Source organism: Zeugodacus cucurbitae, chromosome 5, assembly GCF_028554725.1.
Source record: "Zeugodacus cucurbitae isolate PBARC_wt_2022May chromosome 5, idZeuCucr1.2, whole genome shotgun sequence".
Taxonomy (NCBI): Eukaryota; Metazoa; Arthropoda; class Insecta; order Diptera; family Tephritidae; genus Zeugodacus; species Zeugodacus cucurbitae.
The window spans coordinates 33,540,804-33,564,099 of record NC_071670.1 but is presented as its reverse complement, the minus strand read 5'-3'; the positions used below and the strand labels follow the sequence as shown (position 1 = coordinate 33,564,099).

Here is a 23,296-nt window from a genome sequence, read left to right as displayed (position 1 = left end):
TTAAATATTATTACTCCATTTGTAGAAAGTTTGACTGTAGAAAGCTTTATTGGTTTGCGAGATATATACAAAAATCGTATTTGGGGGCGGGGCCACGCCCAAATTGCATCCAAATATGCCCATCCCTATTGTGATCCTCTGTACCAAATTTTACTTTCATAATTTTATTTATGGCTTAGTTATGACACTTTATATGTTTTCGGTTATCGACGTGGCAATGCTCCGATTTTGACCATTTTCAAGTATCTAGTTTCATTAAGATTACTAAATTTTTACTCAAGTTATCGCTTGCACAGACAACCGGACAGACATCCGGATTTCGAATCCACTCGGCATCCAGATCATTTGTATATATACATATAATCCCATGTATAACTATTTTAGTTCTGGGTGACAGAAACAACCGTTATACCCCTTGCAGACGGCGGCGTTAATCCGGATTAACTGGATTAATTGGAATTGACGTAGACAGTGCCGTTATGGGTACTTATGGGCATATGGTAATTTTACCTTTTTCTGGGGAAATGCTAATACAAAACATTATTGCATGTATGCTAATATACCGGACATCCTTTTTGTCTCATTTGTCATGTATGTGCTGTGTGGCGGTGTATGAGGATAACTATGTTTATATCTTCATTACATTGTGACAACCAAGTACAACCAACCAGAGACAAATGCAATGAATGAATACATGTATGCTGCGGGTAAAAAATGTCCGTCGAGAGTAATATCAAAAGGGCTCCGGCTCTTAGCAAATGTAATAGATATACTGCAGTTTGTTTTATTTGCAATTTGTGCTACATGTCTATATTTATTCCAGCACTTCATTAAATATTTATCCTGTTTTGCTTTGCGCTGGTCTCCGCTGGTCCATTTTTTGTACTACCAGCTCATAAAAATGTAAACGAAATTTGCTTTGATAGTGAGTCAGTACTTTTATTTTGATTTTGACAAGCAAAACTCGCTCCAGAGTTCTTCGCTTTGACAAACGTATTTCGAAATGAAAAAGTCCTTTCCATTCACTGATTTGCTTTCATTTCCTCCTCTCACTCGTGCATTAAATGGCAAAGAGATTACAAGCCCCATTGCTTATGTGCGGATTTGTGTGTTCCATTCCACCACAATTTAATGCGATTTAGTCACAGGAGGAATTAATTTTATTCGGATGTAGAATTTCATTCAGCTATTCAGTAATATGTGCATAAAATGGTGACAATATTTAAATGAGTACAGATTTAAAACCATAAATCTCCTTTAGGGGACAACTTTATTCGACAGCAATTATTTACAGACAAACTACTTTTAAAAACAAGTAAGGAAGGGCTAAGTTCGGGTGTAACCGAACATTTTATACTCTCGCAATTTATCTATTTAACTTTATTAATATTATAATACACAATTTGACCCACATATTCGTCACATATATTGTATAAAGTCCATTGAAAGTTGGAAACCCTAATATTAGGTTAGGTCATGTTCGATACGTGGGGCCTTGAAAACCTAAGGTCCGATTTCGGCGATTTTTAGAGTGGGGCTGCCACACTATAAACGTAGTATTTGTGCAAAGTTCTGCACCGATATCTTCACTAGTACTTACTTTATCTATTGTAAAGTAAACGATTCAGATTGTCTTCAAAGTTCTGGTATATAGGAAGTAGGCGTGGTTGTGAAGCGATTTTACCTATTTTCACAACATATCATTGGGATGTAAGGAAACTATTACAAACAAAGTTTCATTAAAAACGGTCGAGTAGTTCCTGAGATATGGATTTTGACCCATAAGTGGGCGACGCCACGCCCATTTTCCATTTTGTAAAAAAACCTCGAGTGCAGCTTACATCTGCCATTTCTTATGTGAAATTTAGTGTTTCTGACGTTTTGCGTTAGTGAGATAACCCTCTTTTAGTAATTTTCAACCTAACCTTTGTATGGGAGGTGGGCGTGGTTACTAGCGGGGCCACGCCCACTTCCCCAAAAAAATTACATCTAAACTAAATGAGTTAGATATAGGGTTATATATACCAAAGTGATCAGGGTGAAGAGTAGAGTTCAAATCCGAATGTCTGTCTGTCCGTCCGTCCGTCTGTGCAAGCTGTAACTTGAGTAAAAATTAAGATATCTTGATGAAACTTGGCACACTTATTTCTTGGCACCGTAGGAAGGTTGCTTTCGAAAATGAGCAAAATCGGACCACTGCCACGCCCACAAAATGGCGAAAACCGAAAACACATAAAGTGCCATAACTAAGCCATAAATAAAGCTATGGAAATAAAATTTGGTATGCAGGATCGCACTATGAAGGGGCATATTTGGATGTAATTTTTTTGGGAAAGTGGGCGTGGCCCCGCCCCCTACTAAGTTTTTTGTACATATCTCGCAAACCAATAGAGCTATATAAACCAAACTTTCTGCAGTCGTTTTTTTTAAATACTTCCTAATACAGTCCAAAAATGAAAGAAATCGGATAATAACCACGCCTACCTCCCATACAAAAGTTAGGTTGAAAATTACAAAAAGTGGGTTAACTCACTAACGAAAAACGTCAGAAACACTAAATTTCACATAAGAAATAGCAGATGAAAGCTGCACTCAGATTTTTTTACAAAATGGAAAATGGGTCAAAAACCATATCTCAAGAACTACGCGACCGATTTCAATGAAACTTGGTTTGTAATAGTTTCTTTCATCCCAATGATATGTTGTGAAAATAGGCAAAATCGCTTCACAACCACACCTACTTCCTATATACCAGAACTTTGAAGACAATCTGAATCGTTTACTTTACAATAGATAAAGTAAGTACTAGTGAAGATATCGGTGCAGAACTTTGCACAAATACTACGTTTATAGTGTGGCAGCCCCATTCTAAAAATCGCCGAAATCGGACCTTAGGTTTTCAAGGCCCCACGTATCGAACATGAGGACCTCGGTGCTTCTAACCTAATATTAGGGTTTCCCACTTTCAATGGACTTTATACAATATATGTGACGAATATGTGGGTCAAATTGTGTATTATAATATTAATAAAGTTAAATAGATAAATTGCGAGAGTATAAAATGTTCGGTTACACCCGAACTTAGCCCTTCCTTACTTGTTATATATATAGATTATTATTAAGCGACAATTATTATTAATTCCGCACAGGACCATTCAAAAATTTCAAAATTTTTAACTCGTGATATGTTTTGAATGGTATGTCAGAATCTAATAATTCAAAAAGTTATATAAAGGTTTTGAAGCGATCTTAAATAATAAATCATTTATTTCGATAATGATTAATACTAAGGTATAAATAAAGAGCCTTTTCAAGTAGTGGTATTTTAATTAATTTTTTTATATAAAATCGCTTATTGTGACAAAACTATAATAGTTAGAGGTATGATGTCGCGACGTAGATAATGATAAGTTCTACAAAATTGTAGTACATCACTTTGTTATATCTTCAATCGTTTTCGCAGCATTCGCGATTAAAGAAAGTTTTTTGGTATTTTTTTTTACATTATCGGAGTTTTGGTAAGGAACCCTATTTTTTTAACTAAATATAGTCTATCTCACTCAGGGATAGTATAGCTTTCCAACGGTGAAAGAATTTTTCAAATCGGTTCAGTAGTTTCGGAGTCTATTCGAGACGAACAAACAAAAAAAAAGCATTTCCTCTTTATAATATTAGTATAGAAGAACCTCTGGGTTCTTTATGAAAGGATTTCTAAAATCATCATCTCTGGAACATCTCATCTGAGCTGATGACTTTAGTACTGTAAACCATATGCACATATATTTACATGCATTCAATTGGAGGTATTTTGTTAACTTAGTATTCGAATGCAGTCGTTCCATGAGAAATGTGTCGCCTTTTATGAATAGCTTTTATTGCGCTTCTTGCAATGCTGATGTATGCTATTAATGTCACATCCTTTTTACGCCTTGATTATTGACAAACATTACCATTCAAGCATCCGCAAGCCCTTTACAGCCTACACGGTTGAATATCTGCGACACAGCTAGCTCCCGCATGACCTGAAAGGAACATAAAACTACACAATGTTATACGGTACGCATCTCATGCACTTTAATTCCTTTACACTCTATTTCCTTTTTACTGTTCATGTTTAATGTTGCTGCTTCGATTTTTATCCATTTCATTTTTGTTGCATGGTGGGCACAGCAGATGTGCCCTCGTTCAGAAATGTGTCCTCATCCATATATACATACATAGTAGGTACTTAGCAAAGTGGGAGCATATTAGGTTACCCTCAATCATCATCTATGCAACCTATCTACATACATGCGCACACCTTCTCTACTTCACCTCACACGTTTGTTCTATTACGTATGGCGCTTGCCGTGGCATTCTTCACATTCACTTTGTCGCTCCATTTCGAGGCCCAATGAGCGTCACTGCAAATCTTTTTTTAACTTGCATTTTTATTAAATTTCTGCTTTCTGCCTTGGCGCCCTCGCTCCTGAGGCGTATGCTCAACGTTGTTCCCAATTCTTTCAATTTATTTCTTCTTCTTTTTCTTATTCTTAGTTGATTGCATTCCATGACCGCGATGCCCAATTAGCCTTCATTTTTCTGCTGCATTTTTCTCATAATTCATCAAGTATTCCCTTTAGACCCCATAATTTAAATTACAATCTTTGCCGTAATTTGATTGCACTGTGGCTTTGTGAAAGGTTGTTTAGAAACGATTTTTTAAATGGGCGATAAGAAATTTCACTAGCACATTACTATTAGATTAGATGACTCCATAACATGTTTCAATAATAATTCGATCAAATATAATAATTATTTCGTTTTGAAAGTAGCGCTTCTGGAAAGATGTCCAAAGAATTTGATGAGTTCTTCATAGAAGTGAAGAAATACCCTGTGGAAACTGACAGATTGGTGCTGGCTGAAGGAATTAAAAGTTAATTGTCAAACTGCCTTTTGGTATTCAAAGGCAATAAATTTAGCTTTTTTGAATTTTGGTTTTCTAAACATTTTTTTTGGTTATGTCGTTACAATCGGTGTTTCAGAAATATTATGAATTGTATATTCAAGTTGTTTCACAACAATTTGTTCTGCTTTGTTGGGATAAGTACTTTTCGGTCTGTTGCAATTGCTATGGGCAACAGTAATCTTAAAACAAGTGACCTCACGGACTATTTTGAGCTGTTTAAAGTAAAGAAGAGATATAAGTTAGTTTAATATTGTCTACCTATATAAAGTTAAGACATATTAGTTCCACGAATATTGCAACAACAACGTATCAGCACTAACAATGGACAAGAAAATAATTTGTAAAAGTAATTTCATCGAGTTTAAGTATTTATTTCACAGTTTCGAGAGCACATCATTCCCACAACTATGATCACACCAAAATTCTTGGAAAAGGCAAAAAGCCACACAGTCCGAAATTAAGAATTAAATTAGCGAATACTAATAATGTGCTTGTGTTGGTGGAATTGGCCTTCAAATATTATAGAACAGTTTAAGTGCCACAAAAGTTGGTGTAAGTAATAGTGCTTTACGAAAAAGTTTAGTTTTGGAAGAAGAAAATAAAATTGGAGGAATGCCACAAAAATATGAGGGCGTGACTTTTTTGGTTCCATTTTCGCATTATTATTAAACATATTAATTTTTATATTAAATAGATGGAAATAATGTGCATACATTTTTTGCACACTTTTTCCCTCGACCACTTGTTCGATTTTCCCTACGACGCACAGTGTTGAAAAAAGAATTTGAAATTTCAATTTTTCGGAACAAACAAACCTTGACGTCAGTCAGTGGCACTCATTGCAATGGCCAGCCAATTGCGAGAATTTATGACTTTTAATATCTCGAAAAATGTGAAAAGTAAACAAAGTAACAGTAAATGAACACTGGCGGTGGCGAATGGTGCGCGAAGCCAAACGCAAGGCGTCGCGGCACTGCTCGTACCTTTGGGCCGACACTTCTTGCGGCCACTGTACCAATGTGTGTATTTTTGGCTGCAAAGCAAAACGGAAAATCGGAAAACAAAATTTCGTAGGAAACGTCGTCTTCGCAATTGATGTGGGCTTCTCGCAGCTCTTCCAAAAATTTTCAAATACGAAAAATACTTAAAAATTTTATTGAGTTGCAAAAGCGACTGACGACAGTTTGCCATTTAACGGCTGGCGGTGTATGCGGTGAAATTTGTGTTTATTTTAAAAAGCTAATTTAAGAAATAAGCTCTTTAGCATTTCACTTTACGGCTGCTTTTGGTGTTAATTTGTTTGATTTCATTCGGAAATTTCGACAAAAAATGGCAACACAGTTGCCAGCCGGCGGATATTGCCAATATTAAGCGTTTATTATGTGTGAATCGATTTGATGTTATGTGAAAAGTGTGCAGGAGCTTTCTGAAACCAGTGGCAAAAAGCAAATTTCAATAATTAAATTTTGTAAACAAATATATTGAAATTATAGTGATTAGTAGCTAATTGAAATTAAAGTGGAATCAAACGCATGAATGAACCAGAAAAAGATAAGTTAGTGTGAAATATTCTAACAATGTGCGATTCATATAATGAGCTTTTGCGGCAAACGCAGACACCGCAAATGATGGTGAATGAACAAGGTGAGATGAATCTTCAATATCTAACCTAATATGAAGCATAAAGCAAAGTTGTGCGATTTTAACATTCAGGTTTGAGAGTAAACGATAAAATAGATTTTGAATTGCAGGCAACGAAATTGTGTTGCGCAACAAAATTCAGTGAGGTCCATAGTATATAGGGTGTCATAATAAATTCTGTACTGAGATGAAACATTTTCCTGAAGTTTTCGCTTCAATAATGATTTAATCAGAGCTTTACTACCAGTTTAGAAAATGCGAAGTCTAACAATTTATTAAAAAAACAACTATAATCAGGAAACAGTTAATAAAACTTACAGTAGAAAATGTTTTTTAAAAGTGTTGTCAGTGCTTACACACGAAAATTTGCTCAGTTACTTTTCAGCCGAACACCTAATTAACACGATTTGCGATCACCCACAGATAGTTTGTAAACAAATAAATTTTATTGTAATAAAAAACTGCATAATTAAGACACTAAATGTAGTAAACAAACAAACATAAAAATCATTAAAATATGTACGCATTTTCGTTTAATGGGGAAAGGATGAGATATAAAGTCAAATAAAACCGTTGAGTTGTTTGAGTAATATTCTCTAATTAAGGCATTTATTTAGCAAACAAAAGAAAGAAATATTTTGGCTTGTTGACATTTGTAAATAAGGAGTTGCTAAGCACTGGCGGAGCGGATCATTAAATGGCGCCTAAGCCTATAGAAATATTGTGTTTTAAATTGAATTACTTTAATACTATATGTTTATCATGCTCACACTAGAAATGAAAGCATTGTTGAGAAATGGACAATGGAAATTGAAGTAGAAGTTCCAAGCTAACAAAAATTGAAATACCGTTGTAAGAGTGGCATAAATGTATAGTAAATACAACCTTAAATTCGAGATATTTTCGCAGTTGTTCAGTCAGACCCCAGATCATGGAACAGGAATGATATTCTGAATAGGGAATGCTGACGTTTGTTTACGTAAACACATTAATGCTTCGGAGTCTAAGGTACTCTGGACTAAGCTATTAGATGTGGACAGAAGAAGGCTTCCGTATTTTAACTGACGATACCTTAACCTACATTATAGTCTCATTAACGCTGCAGAGGTCACGTATATGAGTTGCCAAAATTAGTGGAATAAAATTACTGCAAAAAAAATAGTATTTTTAAGCTAATTCACACAAGAATGTCAAATATTCACAAATAAAGTGTTTATTTACAAAAACAAAACATATAAGTATACATTTTACGCTTCACGGCGTAAACAAATAAACTTATATTTAAAAAAAGTAAATTTGCATGAACGGATGTACATATGTATGTGCTTTCGCCAGTCAACAACGCACCGCTGTCGCACACCAAAGGTCCAATATTCCATAAGTGCTCAATCAACAGCAGCAATTGCTTGACGGCAGCTATTCGCACCGAAGGGGGCGTGCACTGAAAGGAGAAGTGTCAAGTCAGTGGTTTTTGGCACATACACACAACCTCTCGGCCGCTTGGGCTGCCAACATAAAACTGTCGTTGCCGAGCAATTCTCTGAGGAAAGCAGTCCGGCGGTGCTGTAAGGGGACAGCGCAAAATAAACAAAATAATCACACAACCAGAAAGTATATTGAGTACCGTAACTAGTAACCGTTTAGCGCTGTCGAACGCTACAGATGCTTGTACTTATGTATAGGCAGCTATAAACTGATGAATCTTTGGGAAAGACTTATTTTATGGATATAATATTATCTTTCTTTTACGAGTATTCCATAAATAAGGCAGATCGCTATTAAATAATTTTATGAATATTGTTATTTATTGTTTGCCTCTTTTAAAATTGTGCCTCTATAGGCACTTGTATCATGCTCTGGTCGAAAAGTTCGATTTATGGAAGGACATTTTTATGAAATTTCACTTCTAATGCCAATTCAAGAGTTCGGGTTATGGAGATCTTCAAGTTATAGAAGTTCGAGTTACTTAAGTTCCACTGTAAATATATAAAACATGATCCCTATGTAGCAATAAAAGAATAAAATTCACAATTATTAAGCTACTATTATACTATTACTAATAATTTCTATATGTCGCACATAAAAAGGGGGTTCAAACTGTCCAAGAACCCCCTTGGATCTGACACTCGTGTCCCCATTCCATCTCGTCATGTTTATTTTATTTTGTTTGACTGGTGTGAAACTGAGAATCTCATAAAACCGAATTTTGGCAAGTGTCCAAATGTGTGCGAACGCCTGCCACGAATTGCCAATGGCCAAGAATTTTAACTGACAACAAAAAAAACTATTGGTTCTATACGATTGTTTGGCATGACTTAATTTGACGGATGACGATTCTTTGAATTTTATAGTCAATGCTTAATATCACTGGTGTAGGTGTTGTTGTTGTTCGAATTTGTTTTGGCCACTGCAGATGGCATCGAAACAAATATGCTTACAGATGCATAGAGTTTGCGAATTATTAAATTTTGAGTGTCACAACAACTGTCTGTTGGTTTAGGCGATTATCTCTGATTTTGGGTCAGCACAGCCAATCAAATTTAGGAATTAAAAAAATCAAATAATTTATATAAATTATTACATTTCTATATCTATTAGGGTGGCCCTTAGTTGTATGGAGAATAAAAAAAGTTTCTGGATTCTCGATCGCACCTCCTAGAAATATGCGAATAGCCCAAAAACTAGTATATACAAAGTTTTAGGTCAATCAAAAAAGGTTTAGGGGTTGCGCAAGGAGCTTGAAATCCTGAAAAATTAAGAATTTTTGCCATTTTTATGTCTCAGACTTCCATATTTCAAAGACACACTATTATTATTTATTTCCAGGGGGTGCGATCGAGAATCGGAATACTTTGGAAAATAAGGGCCACCCTAATATCTATATATAGTATTATCTATTTTATTTTATATATAAATTCTCATAATTTCCTCTTTTATTGCAGATAGCCCCCTGGGCACCCCCACCAAACTGGCACATCAATTTTGGTTCTCATATCCGCCACCGGGCGCTGGCGGAGGCTCTTCCAGTGAGTTCACAACCAATAACTACCGTTTATGTTTATATATATTCTTGTTGTTTTTGTATCAAATTTAATATGAGCCAATATGGAAAAAAGCGCATAAAACTAAATAAAAATAATTTCTGTTTGGCAGAGTTCGCGCATATTACAAAAAATATTATGTATATTTTTCAGTTGTACTACCGCATAAGATTTGTTGTAATCACTAAATGTTTATTTTTGTTATAATAACAAATTTTATTTGTATTTGCATAAATACTACTACTACTCGTACTCGTACTCGTATACTCGTGTATTGGTGTTGTCTTCGTATTTTGTATTTGTGATTTAGGATATGTGGAAATTATGGAGCAAGTGCAATGGATTGGAAACCAAAACTACTAATCAAAATAAATAATAAACTATTTAAATATATAGTCCAGCATAAAATTATAATTTCTTTTATTTAAAAACATTAAGTTATTATTTTTATGCATTTTACAAAACATTTCTAAAAAATTAACAAATAAAAACATTTCAAAATCAGCGTTCCATACAATTTCATTTTTGAGAGTAGGTTAAATAAGATTCTTACCATTTATCACATCTATATATATAAAAAAGAATGCCATTTTTCGTTGTGACTTTATAACTCAAGAACGGGCTCACCAATCCAAACCAAATTTTTAGGCTTTGTTTGGACTATTCAGTAGATGGTTTGTGTTTTGAAATTTTAAGAATCGGATACCAGGGTCTCGAGAAATAGGCCAAAACGTGGACCCGGGTAACCCTAGGATGTGTTAGTACAATATGGGTAGCAAATGGAAGCTGTTGATGATTTCTATAGTATAGAGTATTTTTGATGCCGCTCCGTGACTAGGGTCTCGAGATATCGGCGAAAATGTAACTCGTACCTACTTGGAAAGCTGAAAAGCGCTCAATGTATGGTGGAATTATTATAAAAAACACACCAAAAACCCATTTGTTTGGTCAGATTCATCCCACTTAGCCAGCGGATTATACGTTTTCATATTAACATACATACATCAATAATAGTTTAATCATTTACTGAAGATATGTGTCTACGGATTGCAAATAAAACATTAGTACAATTGGGTATGACCGCACCAAATCGTGACATGCATGATCTATTTGATCGTGAATTGCAACGTGAGCAGGAATTCAATTCTAATGATTTGCGTTTATTTGTACAATCGAATATAACCAAAATGAATATTCAGCAAAAACATGTCTATGACAAAATCATGCAAGCCATTTCCAATAATGCAGGTGGGTTATATTTCTTGGATGCACCTGGTGGTACAGGCAAAACGTTCGTTATATCACTGATTTTAGCCACTATTCGATCGGAACAGAAAATTGCATTGGCACTTGCTGCTACATTATTAGAAGGTGGTCGGGCAGCACACTCTGCATTAAAATTGCCATTGAATGTACAGGTGATTGAAACTCCAACTTGCAATATTTCGAGAAATTCTGCTATGGCAAAAGTTCTGCGATTAACGTCAATTATTTTATGGGATGAGTGTACAATGGCGAATAAAAAATTACTAGAAGCATTTAATCGAACAATGCAAGATTTACGTGGTAACCAACAGCTTTTTGGTGGTGCTTTGATATTACTGTCAGGGGATTTTCGACAAACATTGCCTGTCATTCCTCGGTCAACTCCTGCTGATGAAATTAATGCCTGTTTGAAGTCATCAGTTCTTTGGAGATATGTACAAAAATTGACACTGAACATTAATATGCGTATTCACCTACAAAATGAACCAACGGATTGATCACTGTACTGAACAATTTTTGTACAATTACGAAATCGATAGCTGAATTGATTGAATGTGTTTTTCCAAATATTCTTCAGAATTACAGAAACCATGATTGGTTGAGAGAACGCGCCATTTTAGCACCGAAGAACATTCATATCAATGACATTAATTTTCAAATTCAAGCAAAACTCCCAGGCGTAGTCACGACATATAAATTAATTGACAGTGCTATGAATCAAGATGAGGCAATGAATTATCCAACTGAATTTTTAAATTCATTAGAACCGGCTGGTATGCCACCACATTTATTGAATATGAAAGTGGGTTCTTTGATTATATCATTGCGAAATATTAATCCACCAAAACTGTGTAATGGCAGCAGATTGGCAGTGAAAAATTTATTGCCAAATTTGATTGAAGCTACGATCTTAGCTGGTAAATCAAAAGGAGAAGTTTGTTTAATACCGTGTATCCCTATGATTCCAACTGATATGCCATTTGAATTCAAACGATTACAATATCCTGTTCGTTTATCATTTGCGATGTCCATCAACAAAGCTCAAGGGCAAACACTTAACGTTTGTGGTGTGAATTTGGAGGAATCATGTTTTTCACATGGCCAACTTTATGTTGCCTGTTCCAGAGTCGGTACCCCCAGCCGTTTGTTTATTCATGCTCAAAATGGAAAAACAAAAAATATTGTTTATCCAAATGTTTTGGATAGCTAGCAAATAATTAAATAAATATTTTTTATAAAAATGAGTTTGATTTAATATTTCACTTTAAACGTAGCGAAGCACGTACCGGGCCGCTATAAATATTATAAGTATTCATTGTATTGCTTTCAAAAAATCATAAAGTTCTGCTTATCTGTAACACCACATTCATTGACTGTTAGGCGGTACAAAGTTCGCCGGGTCAGCTAGTATGATATACGATATATTGATAGTCCCAATTATGTTCCTATTAATACCATAGTTCGTGAGAATAAAGGCACTATATGTCGTAGAAATACTCTGGTCTGTTCAGTTGACCAATTTCAGTAGCCGTCATCGATTCGAAAGTTCTTTGCCCGCTAGTTTTGAGCGCTGCCCTCCTGGCAAAAACATTTACAAACAATTTAGTAATTTATGAATAAGCTGAACCATTGAAATATGACTAATATCTAACGAGAAGCTTTAGCAGACCAACAGCAGAGTTGCATTGAAATATATGCTAGTGAAAGCTAAAGAGCTTTTATTACTTGTTCGCTCAACTGTCATTACTTTTCAATGGATTGTATTTCTATATCGTTTTTGGAATGTTCGATATACTTAGATGTTGAAGAAACATTATACACGAATATAATTGAAAGAGATGTTGTCCCTTGTTTTTTCTATCAATTAACGCAAGTGAAAAGAAATAAACGAATAACAATATAGTTATCATATAAAAGGGCTTCTCGGCTGAATTTACGTTGAAACATATTTTTGAGAAGAGTTGCCAACTGTTGAATTTTGTAATAAAACTTTGTCCATAGATGATATATTATGACTGAGGTTTTAAAAAATCTTTGTGGGAGATATTGCTAAGAGGGATTGACATCCGACTTTTTTTGGTTTAATACACAATATATAAATAGGTATGAAATGTAAAATATTTAACAAGACTTACAGTTATGTTTCAGGAAAGTTACCATATTTTAAATTGCATAATTTCGGGTCAAAAAGATTTCTAATTTCTAAAATGGTCACCAATTGTTTTCTTCAAAATGAAGGGTATTTAGAAAATCGAAAGTAAGTACAAAATTATTTTTTGAGAACCTTGTATTTGAGAGAATAGAACTCAAACGTTGTCCGTCTACTATTCCCTAAAGAACTATTAAAGTGTTTTTTATTTATAAAGAGAAGAAGAGAAATAGGTCACTTCATTCCAATACATTTTCTTATTCATTGTAATATATTTGGGTAAATCTTCAACTTCTTTTTTGTGTTTTGTAGCTGGAAATATATGTGAACCATTATTTTGCTATTTGAGTATGAATATATGTTTATTCTTTTCTTTTACGCAATATTTATATAAATATTGTATAATTAATAGTAAAGATTTTAATGTATTTGTATTTAAATATGTGTTCTTTCAATTTAGGGTTCCTCCACTTTTAGTCCAATAAGTCACAACCACCAAGTAAAAAATTGTAAACAAACACACGTGTAGAATGAAAAGTTGAAAAGTGTACAATAACAAACAAAAAATAACGTACAACTTAAACGTTAACGTAAACAAATAAACGTAATCGTTCACGTAATCGTAATCGTACCCATAGAACAAACAATTTTTAAACACTAACTTAGAGGTAAGGCTTGAAAACTGTAAGCAACAATTTATAGCGAAATTCAAACTAGTTTGTTATTTGAGTTTAGCATTTTTTGTCTTACTTACAACCTAGTTTGCTGTGCTGTTTTGATATCGAACATTTGCGTCGAATTTTATTTGCTATTTGTTTGCATAGCAAAGTACGAACTTTTAGTGCGTTCATTTTCTCGTTTCTCTTGTTTTTGTTGTATTTTGTTAGTATTTGCTGATGCTAATGCCTCTCCATATAGTTTTTGTATAATACTTTTATGAGTAGTGACGTTAAATTAAATTTAAATAAATAAATGTTTAAATGCGACCCTTAATTATTTTCCAAATATCTCATGACATTAAATTGTTTTCTTTAGTGCCGAAATTGCTTTGGATTTCTTCATATTTCCATTCTTCAATTATTTGCTTTTTATCATAATTTCAAAGTGCAAAATAAGAGAAAGCAATGACTTCATGCAATTATTACTATCATTCTATCTATATTCGAGGCATATATGTATAAGTATCACAGGGAGAAATAAAAATGCATGCAACTACGACACTTAATCGGTGAGAGAAGTTTCCATAGATATAAAAGTATGTATAATATATATAGCAAGAATATATAAGTATATTAATTTATGTGTTTCCACGTTCCCTGAACTTATTCAAGCACAATATTTAGGTAAACTTTAACAAATTTCGGAAATTATTTTAATCAGTTTTGCCGCAACTTATACCAACTCCAAACATTTTAAAGAAGAAACTTAAATTACCGGAAAGCTTTAATGAAAAATCTTTATTTTTTTCGTTGTACTAAAATAAACATCGGAAATCGAAATCTAGTTTTAGCGTCAAGTATCTAAGTATCGTAGGTTTTATTGTCATCTATGGTCAATAGAGAGTTCTTGTTTTATGCGATTTATACTTTATACGATTTATACGATTTGAACTTTAAAGAATTCCGCTTTTTGCTCTTTAATCAGTGCTTTATAAAATGTGGTACAATCATCGGATTTAGTTCAAATATCCGCCGTTTCGTTCGATAATCTGTTTCCATCTAAACGGCAACTTCATAATACCCCCTCGTAAAAGCTCCTCTACTTATTTGGATCGGACAGCTACTTTTCACAAGCCTCTTTTGAGTTCAACTTTACGGCACCAAGGGCGTTCGCCATGGACAGAAACAGGTGGTAATTACTTGGCGCTATGTCCGAGCTATATGGTGGATGCGATAAAACCTCCCACCTCCGCAGCTTCTTACGAGTCATCAACGAAGTGTGTGTTCTGGCGTTGTCCTGGTGCAACACTGTACCCTTCCTGTTAGCCAATTCTGGGCGCTTCTGGTCGATGATTCGACCACGCCGTTTTCGCTTGATATTGTCCGCTTCAAAAATGGATCGGGTTCGTTCCGTTTCAGCAGCACATCACAGTCGTTGATTCGGTGCAGAAGGTTTTTTTGAGTCAAATCATGCGGCACCCAAACATCATGCTTTTTTGTGTATCCAGCTTTCTGCAGATGGTTTAAAATGGTTTGGGAGTCACGAGATGCCACATGCCGGTCTAACTCGATGTTTTCGATGATTTGATCGGTATTCGCCGTCACAGGTCTTCCGCCGGCTGGCTTATCCATGGTGTCGTTTTCACCCGCTCTGAATCGTCGAAACCATTCCTCCGCAGTTCGAAGTGATAGAGTACCATCCCCCAAAACACCATTACCTTTTAAAAAAGAAAAGAGAATAAGAAATATTTCTCCGATTAAAGATTGTTTTTGTTTGCTCAGGATGCTTTAAAAACAAATGGAATATTCTCAATTCTAAGTTCTTGGAAGTTAAGAAAATACATACCAACTGTTCATTTCGGAAGAAATTGAAACGAGTAGCTGATATTTATTCGCCAACATGAAAATAATCGAAGCACTTGAGAGCAAATTAAGTCAAAAGTAGGTCAATTGGTTTTAAACTACCAATGTATTTGTTAAACTACAAACACATTAACTGCATTATGCATCAGCTGATTTGAAGAGTGAGTTGGGGTAAGCGAATTTATGACGCAAATATAATTCAATTTCATGCATATTAATCACAATCAAGGAGACTTGAGTGCAATTATTTCGATCTAATAATTTTCATATATTGGCTGTTGAAATTAAGTAAAAGTAATGCGAATATAAGTATGTATTAAATATAGGAGTATTAGAATGGTTCTATTTTGAAAACATCTAATGAGAGAAATTTTATTATATTTATTACTAAATTCAAAATTAGCTGATTCTAATAGCGTTTTAAGAGCATCCAAATAAATTGATCAATTAAAATTTTTATTAACAAACCGATACGATAGCCGATCGATAACCGATCAGCTGTTATACGTTTTTGGTTTTGCTTTGGTAAGTGTCATGAACTGATTAATATCTTTTAGCAGCGACATCTACCGTAGCTTTTTTATCAAAAAATTCAGCCAATCGCAGACAAAGAACGTATATCGTCCGTCTTTGTCGCAAAGAATCATTTGATTTTCAAGTTCAAAATTCAATTTAAAATAAGTGTAGCTTTAATTTTGTATGGTAAAACGATCTTAATAAGCTTTTTTATCGAGCAGAGGCCGGTTAATTGATCAATTAGCTCTTGTTTAAAAACGATATAAGAATAGCTGTTTGTAAAGGCTTATTACCATATATATTTTAGAAAGCTTTTAGTGGCTCTTTTACATTTTTACATACAGTTATTGTACATAACTTCATATCATTCTAAAGATAACACAAAAAGTTGCACGTTCCAACTAAGATAAAGCTACTCAAAATAATGAAATACAAGTTTAATTCACGTCATTTCAAATCCGTTAAAAGGCTAGACAAAATCTCAGAAATACATTCGGTGATTTTAATATGACTTCGGCATACAACAAGCATTTATTTACAATTCCGATTTGGGACCTATTTTGTTATATAACAGGGTGGATAGGGTATAGGCCGATTTAAAATTGTTAGACGAGCAAAGAAGATAATTAGAACAAAGGAGATGATTTGTATATTAGTTAAGAATGTCAACTTATTGTATGCGGTATACATATACATATCACGTTTGGACAATAATATTGACGTTATTCGAACAGCTTTAATCCCTTGTAGTAGTATGCTACATATCATTGCAAACTCAAATATTTATTTATGTTAATATGTAAAATTATTTCGATCCGAAGCACTTGTTTTAATCTAACTAATTTCAAAACCAATTCTCTTAAGTAATACTGTTTTGCATTTTGAAAACACAATTTGAAGGCCATAAAGCAGCCGCTGCATTTGTTGTTTGGGTAAGAGATGTCATCTGAATTTACAGCAACCCGCAAATATACTCAAACCAACTGCAAACGTAACCATTATAAATACGAGTGGTCGGTTAAGAGTCGCTTTATGTGGCACAAATGCAATTATTCATGCGACTTGGAAATGTATAAAACCAATTAAGGGGCGAAATCCACAGAAAGCAAAGGAATTTTGTGATTAATGAAAACGGCTGCGATTTAATGAAATATTCGAAGGTCAAATGTACTTACTATTTCCTTTTTGGAAAAGGTTTAAGAATTATAAAAAGAAATTTCAATTACGAATCTCATTCACTACATTAATCATAATTATTCATATTTGTTTGAATTTGGTTCCACTATAATTATGCGAAGTATATTGTAATGTTGATAATCAATTGGCGATCTGTGGTTGTTTGTGTGGAATTTGTAGAAAACGTTCGATGAGAAAATACTTTTGTCTTCCTCTGTATGTATAGCTATAATTTATATTATAATTTTGGGAATAAGTTGATGATAATATAATTCTTTAAAAACTAAATGAATAAAAAAATCTTTTATTTTTTGTGCAGTTCAAAAAATGTTTTAGTGGTTTGATTTTTAATTTGGTTTATCTTCGAATTTTAAGTTTTACATTGCCCTCCGTTGAGTATTTCATACCATAATTTTCACATTTTTTTAATGGCTAACGACTGCTTCTGATTTTTCACTTTTGTGCCCGATCTCGCGATTTGAATATCCTTCCACATTGTAAAGATTGATTTGTGCTTTTTTGAGTCACTGAGGTTTTTTCAGGAATCGTGATAAAATCTTAAACATTTGTATAATTATGAAACAGTTTTATTCTTTAATTAACCTAAAGATACCAATTTGCAATAATCCAATTATATGAATACAAAAACACATGAAACCAGTTTTATGTATCCAAAAGCCTTTTATTGCTTGCTATACCACAGAGGGGCAAAACCAAATGCAATTAGTTGCGACGTCTCTGGGGTAACAGGAAATGAGAGTGTAGCTGTGTGTGTGTTGATAGCTTTTGGGTTTTGTTTTGACATAATTTGTGAATGTCCAACTCTTGACATTTATTTCATATTTATTTGATTTAATTTTTAATCAGACGCTAATTGATGCCATCACCAAAGCTAAATCAATTATTAATAACGGTCGAAATGGATAATCACATTAAAATTTCGGAAGTATATGTGTTGATATACTACATACAACAGTTGTCAGGTTATTAGCAACGACAAAGTTTCTGAGATATTTCGCTGTGGCATCGCTTGTGGAAAAATTGTCGAGATCGGACTATAAATTTTCAAGGACCCGGATATCGAACGTGAAAAGCTCAGTGCCTAAGGGTAATTTTTCACCACAAATATCGGTAAATATCTAAGATATTTTAATTTAATTCAGGGGGAATCTTTTTCTTCTAATACAGTATCTCTGTACCAGAAATGGTTAAAATCGGGATATAACTTCTCCTAGCTCCCATATACCTAATTATAGGTTTCAGGAATTACCTCAGCCCTAATATACTACACATAGAGATTTTCGTTATTCTATTGGATTCTATGCCGAATATCTGGGTGAAATTGTGTCTTGAATTTTTCGTAAAATGCCAGTGAAACTCTTTTTAACTAACTAAGTACTCTCTTTTTTCACTAAGTAACGCTTGTACTGTTTTGAAAACATTAAAAGAAGTTCAATTGCAGCAAACCAACTTTGAGGGAATAAAATAACGGAAAATTTAGGAATTTTACTCTTATTCTAATCAATCCCTATCAAAAGGAAGCGTTGCTAATTAGTTGACAACAGCTGTACGTTAACTAAATTATTTATTTCTAATCAATGAAATCGTTGGGAGAAAAATATCAGATTATAATTAATGAAGGATATTTATATAGAATAATTTCGTATGTATATACAATTTTTTGCTACAATTTATGCGCCTCCTTACTAAAGTACTTAGCAATAAAACTGTAAATATTAATATTTTGTGGTACTAAATTATTTTTTTGGAATTACACCTATTAACTTTATTTTATATAGAATATAATTCATCCATAAATTTTAGCTTTCAATAATAGCTAGTATGTTTATATGTTAATTTTATATTAAACATAAATAAATAAATAAACTTTTTAGTAGCATGTCGAAATCCGAAAAACATTTTTCTTTTTAAGTGAAAGCATGTTTGACATTCCAATCCTTTGTCTTGAATGCAATTGCATGCAAATTTTGAATAAAAGCATTACGTTTTACGTTTCCATTACGTGAATGATGTTTGCGACAAGTAAAAAGAAATGCAATCTGAAAATTCGTTTAGTTAAATTTGATCGATATAAACTTGATTGTAATTGAATTGCAGACAGCAAAACATCGCAAACGGACGAGGAGAAGCAACGCGACCGACAGCGCAGCGAACGCGAAGCGAAGAAAGAGGAGCAGGACGCCATCAATTACAAGGTGAATATAGCACACAGACACTCTCGCAAAACCATATAAAAGAATATGCATAGACAAACATACATACACTCATATATACACATTCAAAACTACAACGATATCAAAGATGAAAGAAAGACACGACACCTGTTGCGATTCCATTTTATTCTAAGTTTCTAAGGAATGATTTATTAAAACAAAACACACACTCCCTCACTTACCAACCAATGGATTCTAAATGTACCCAATCTCTTCTCTCCTGCGTGTGTTTTGCAGCACGACAAAGAGGCACGTGAGGCGCGTTTGCTCGATTTGGAGATTCGACGACAGCAGAAACGTGAGGAGCATAAGCAACAACATCTGTTGCAACGACAACAACACCAGCAGCAGCAACAATCACAAGCAGGCACGAGCGAGAAGAGTCCACCCACGACATCGGGCCAGTCACAACAACAACAACAGCTATTACAACAACAGCAGCAGCAGCAGCAACAACAACAGCAAGTGACTGGCGCTGGCAGCAGTAGTAGCGGCACGACCACAGCGCCCCGCATACAAACGCCACCAGATCGTTCGTGTCCGCCGGCGTTTCGCAGTCGATCCATCGAGCGTGAGCTACACTACGAGCGCAAAAGGTATTCGGCACCGGAAGCAGCCAAAATTGAGGTGAGTGCACGACGAGTATGTGTTTGTGTGTGTCAAGCTTTGGCTTGAACGTGATTGCAATTTCCGTATGTTCAGTGCGCAGAGTGGAGAGCTCATTAAAAAAGGCAATTGCGGTTTTATTTTATGTTTATATCTCTTTTTTAATTCACGCCTCATCACAGTTTACTTTTTGATTTGCTTCGATAGTGATTGCTGATTGCCTGCTCGTTTTACTTCTCTCTCCTTTCGTCGCGTTTCACTATATTCATATGTTCATGGAGCCTATTTAAATTACTTGAATATTTCTCTTTTATCTCTTTTGCGTGAATTTATTGTAGGAGGGTGTAAGCACGACACCATCACCGCAGGCTATAACTGGACCGCCGCCAGCCACACATCATTCGGTGGTTGCGGGCCCTCCGGCAACAGCAGCAGCTGCTACAGCTGCTATAATCCCAATATTACCGCTTGGAGTTGCCACCTTGCGTGATGACTCCATGGAGTCGGAGCAATCCGTGACATGTGCGCAGGCCCAGCCAGATGCGTATCATCGCATTATGTAAGTTCATAAAATACTTTGATTTATTTATATACATATATGTATATCTATAAATTAATAATTACCGTAACGGAAGTGGATAAGCAGAATTGTTGCCCATATGTAATACAAATATCTAATGTAATGTTATGTTTGTAGTTTCTTACAATTCACAACCCAAACGTGCTACACTTAGTTAGTTGAGGTCAAAAGGGAAAGCATTTTGCAATTATCTGCTCACTGCTGCATGAAGTGGCCACCAGTGGCCAACATTGCAGAACTAATGAAATAATCGATTCTTGATTTCGTGTAGCACACACCAACACACACACCCAAGCCAAACACATATCGATTTTCCAAGTGTGAATTTTTATACTCTCGCAACCAGTTGCACAGAGTATTATAGTTTTGTTCACCTAACGGTTATTTGTGTCACCAAGAAATATAAGAGTTAGATATAGGGTTATATATATATAAATGATCAGGATGACGAGTGGAGTTGAAATCCGGATGTCTGTCCGTCCGTCTGTCCGTCTGTCCGTCCGTCCGTGCAAACGATAACTTGAGTAAAACTTGAGATATCTTAATGAAACTTGGAACACATATTCCTTGGGACCGTGAGAGAGTTGCTTTCGAAAATGGGCAAAATCGGTCCACTGCCACGCCCACAAAATGGCGAAAACCAAAAACACATAAAGTATCATAACTAAGCCATGAATAAAGTTATAACAATAAAATTTGGAATAAAGGATTGCACTAAGAAGGGGCATATTTGGATGTAATTTTTTTGGGGAAGTGGGCGTGGTCCCGCCCCCAAATTGGTTATTTGTATATATCTCGCAAACCAATGAAACTATATAAACCACACTTTCTGCAGTCGCTTTTTTTAGCCACTTCCTAATACAGTCCAAAAATGAAAGAAATCGGATAATAACCACGCCCACCTCCCATACAAAAGTTAGGTTGAAAATTACTAAAAGTGGGTTAACTCACTAAAGAAAAACGTCAGAAACACTAAATTTCACATTAGAAATGGCAGATGAAAGCTGCAGTCAGATTTTTTTACAAAATGGAAAATGGGCGTGGCGTCGCCCACTTATGGGTCAAAAACCATATCTCAGGAACTACTCGACCGATTTCAATGAAACTTGGCTTGTAATAGTTTCCTTACCTCAAAATAATATGTTGTGAAAATTGGCCAAATCACTTCACAACCACGCCTACTTCCTATATACCAGAACTTAGAAGACGATCTGAATCGTTTACTTTTCAATATATAAAGTAAGCACTAGTGAAGATATCGGTGCAAAACTTTGCACAAATACTGTATTTATAGTGTGGCAGGCCATTTCTAAAAATCGGACCATAGGTTTTTAAGGCCCCATATATCGAACACAAGGACCTCGGTGCTTCTAACCTAATATTATGGTTTCCAACTTTCGATGGACTTTATACAATATATATGACGAATATGTGGGTCAAATTGTGTATTATATAATATAAATAAAGGTAAATAAATAAATTGTGAGAGTATAAAATGTTCGGTTGCACCCGAACTTAGCCTTTTCTTACTTATTATTTTTACAATGTCCTTCAATTATAACTAGACGGATAACAATTCAATTATAACTAGACTAGACGGAAGACATGTCTCCAGTGTTTTAGACGTGCGTACGCTCCGAGGACCAAACATTGACTCGGACCATTATCTAGTAGCAGCAAAGATACGCACTCGCCTCTGTGCAGCAAAGAACGCCCGTCAACAAACACAAGGAAGGTTCGACGTCGAAAAGCTGCAATCACAACCGACAGCCGAACGATTTTCTACTCGACTTGCACTCCTGCTCTCGGAGAGCACTCATCAGCATCTCGATATAAGGGAGCTGTGGAACGGCATCTCAAACTCATTGCATACCGCTGCAGCCGAAACAATTGGTCTCCGGCAACGCCAAAAAACCAGTTGGTACGATGAGAATTGTCGTTCCGCAGTGGAGAGAAAACAGACTGCCTACCTCGCAACGTTGCGATCGACCACAACACGTTCGGGGTGGGATAGATATCGAGAACTGAAGAGGGAAGCGAGACGCATTTGCAGACGTAAAAAGAAAGAGGCCGAAATGCGTGAGTATGAAAAGCTTGAAAAGCTGGCCGACATGGGTAATGCTCTAAAATTTTATGAAAAGATGAGGCGATTAACAGAAGGTTTCAAGACCGGAGCATTATCATGTAGGGACCGAGAAGGTAATCTGGTAACGGATGTCCAGAGCACACTGGGATTATGGAGGGAACACTTCTCCGACCTGCTCAATGGCAGTGAAAGTACAACACCAGGAGATGGCGAACCCGATTCCCCAATCGATGACGATGGAATAGATGTTCCATTACCCGACCATGAAGAAATTCGAATAGCAATTACCCGCTTGAAGAACAACAAAGCGGCGGGGGCCGATGGATTACCGGCCGAGCTATTCAAATACGGCGGCGAAGAACTGATAAGGTGCATGCATCAGCTTCTTTGTAGAATATGGTCGGAAGAAAGCATGCCTGACGATTGGAATCTTAGTGTGCTCTGCCCAATCCATAAGAAGGGAGACCCCACAATCTGCGCCAACTACCGTGGTATAAGTCTCCTCAATATCGCATATAAGGTTTTGTCGAG

The 23,296-nt window shown here is 35.2% G+C and overlaps 1 protein-coding gene across 5 annotated transcripts in view; it reads left to right on the top strand.

The window, feature by feature from the left end:
* Nucleotides 1-23,296, top strand: part of LOC128921948 (putative uncharacterized protein DDB_G0291608) — a 68,699-nt gene that overhangs the window by 40,873 nt on the left and 4,530 nt on the right. For 3 of the 5 annotated variants that reach the window (XM_054231013.1, XM_054231014.1, XM_054231015.1), the window contains 4 exons: nucleotides 9,532-9,615; nucleotides 19,378-19,475; nucleotides 19,731-20,120; nucleotides 20,438-20,658. In XM_054231013.1, the coding sequence (XP_054086988.1) occupies nucleotides 9,532-9,615; nucleotides 19,378-19,475; nucleotides 19,731-20,120; nucleotides 20,438-20,658 (793 nt within the window). Of the gene's footprint in view, nucleotides 1-5,715; nucleotides 6,593-9,415; nucleotides 9,477-9,531; nucleotides 9,616-19,377; nucleotides 19,476-19,730; nucleotides 20,121-20,437; nucleotides 20,659-23,296 lie in introns of those variants that run through there. The other 2 variants (XM_054231011.1, XM_054231012.1) reach the window with 2 other exon arrangements.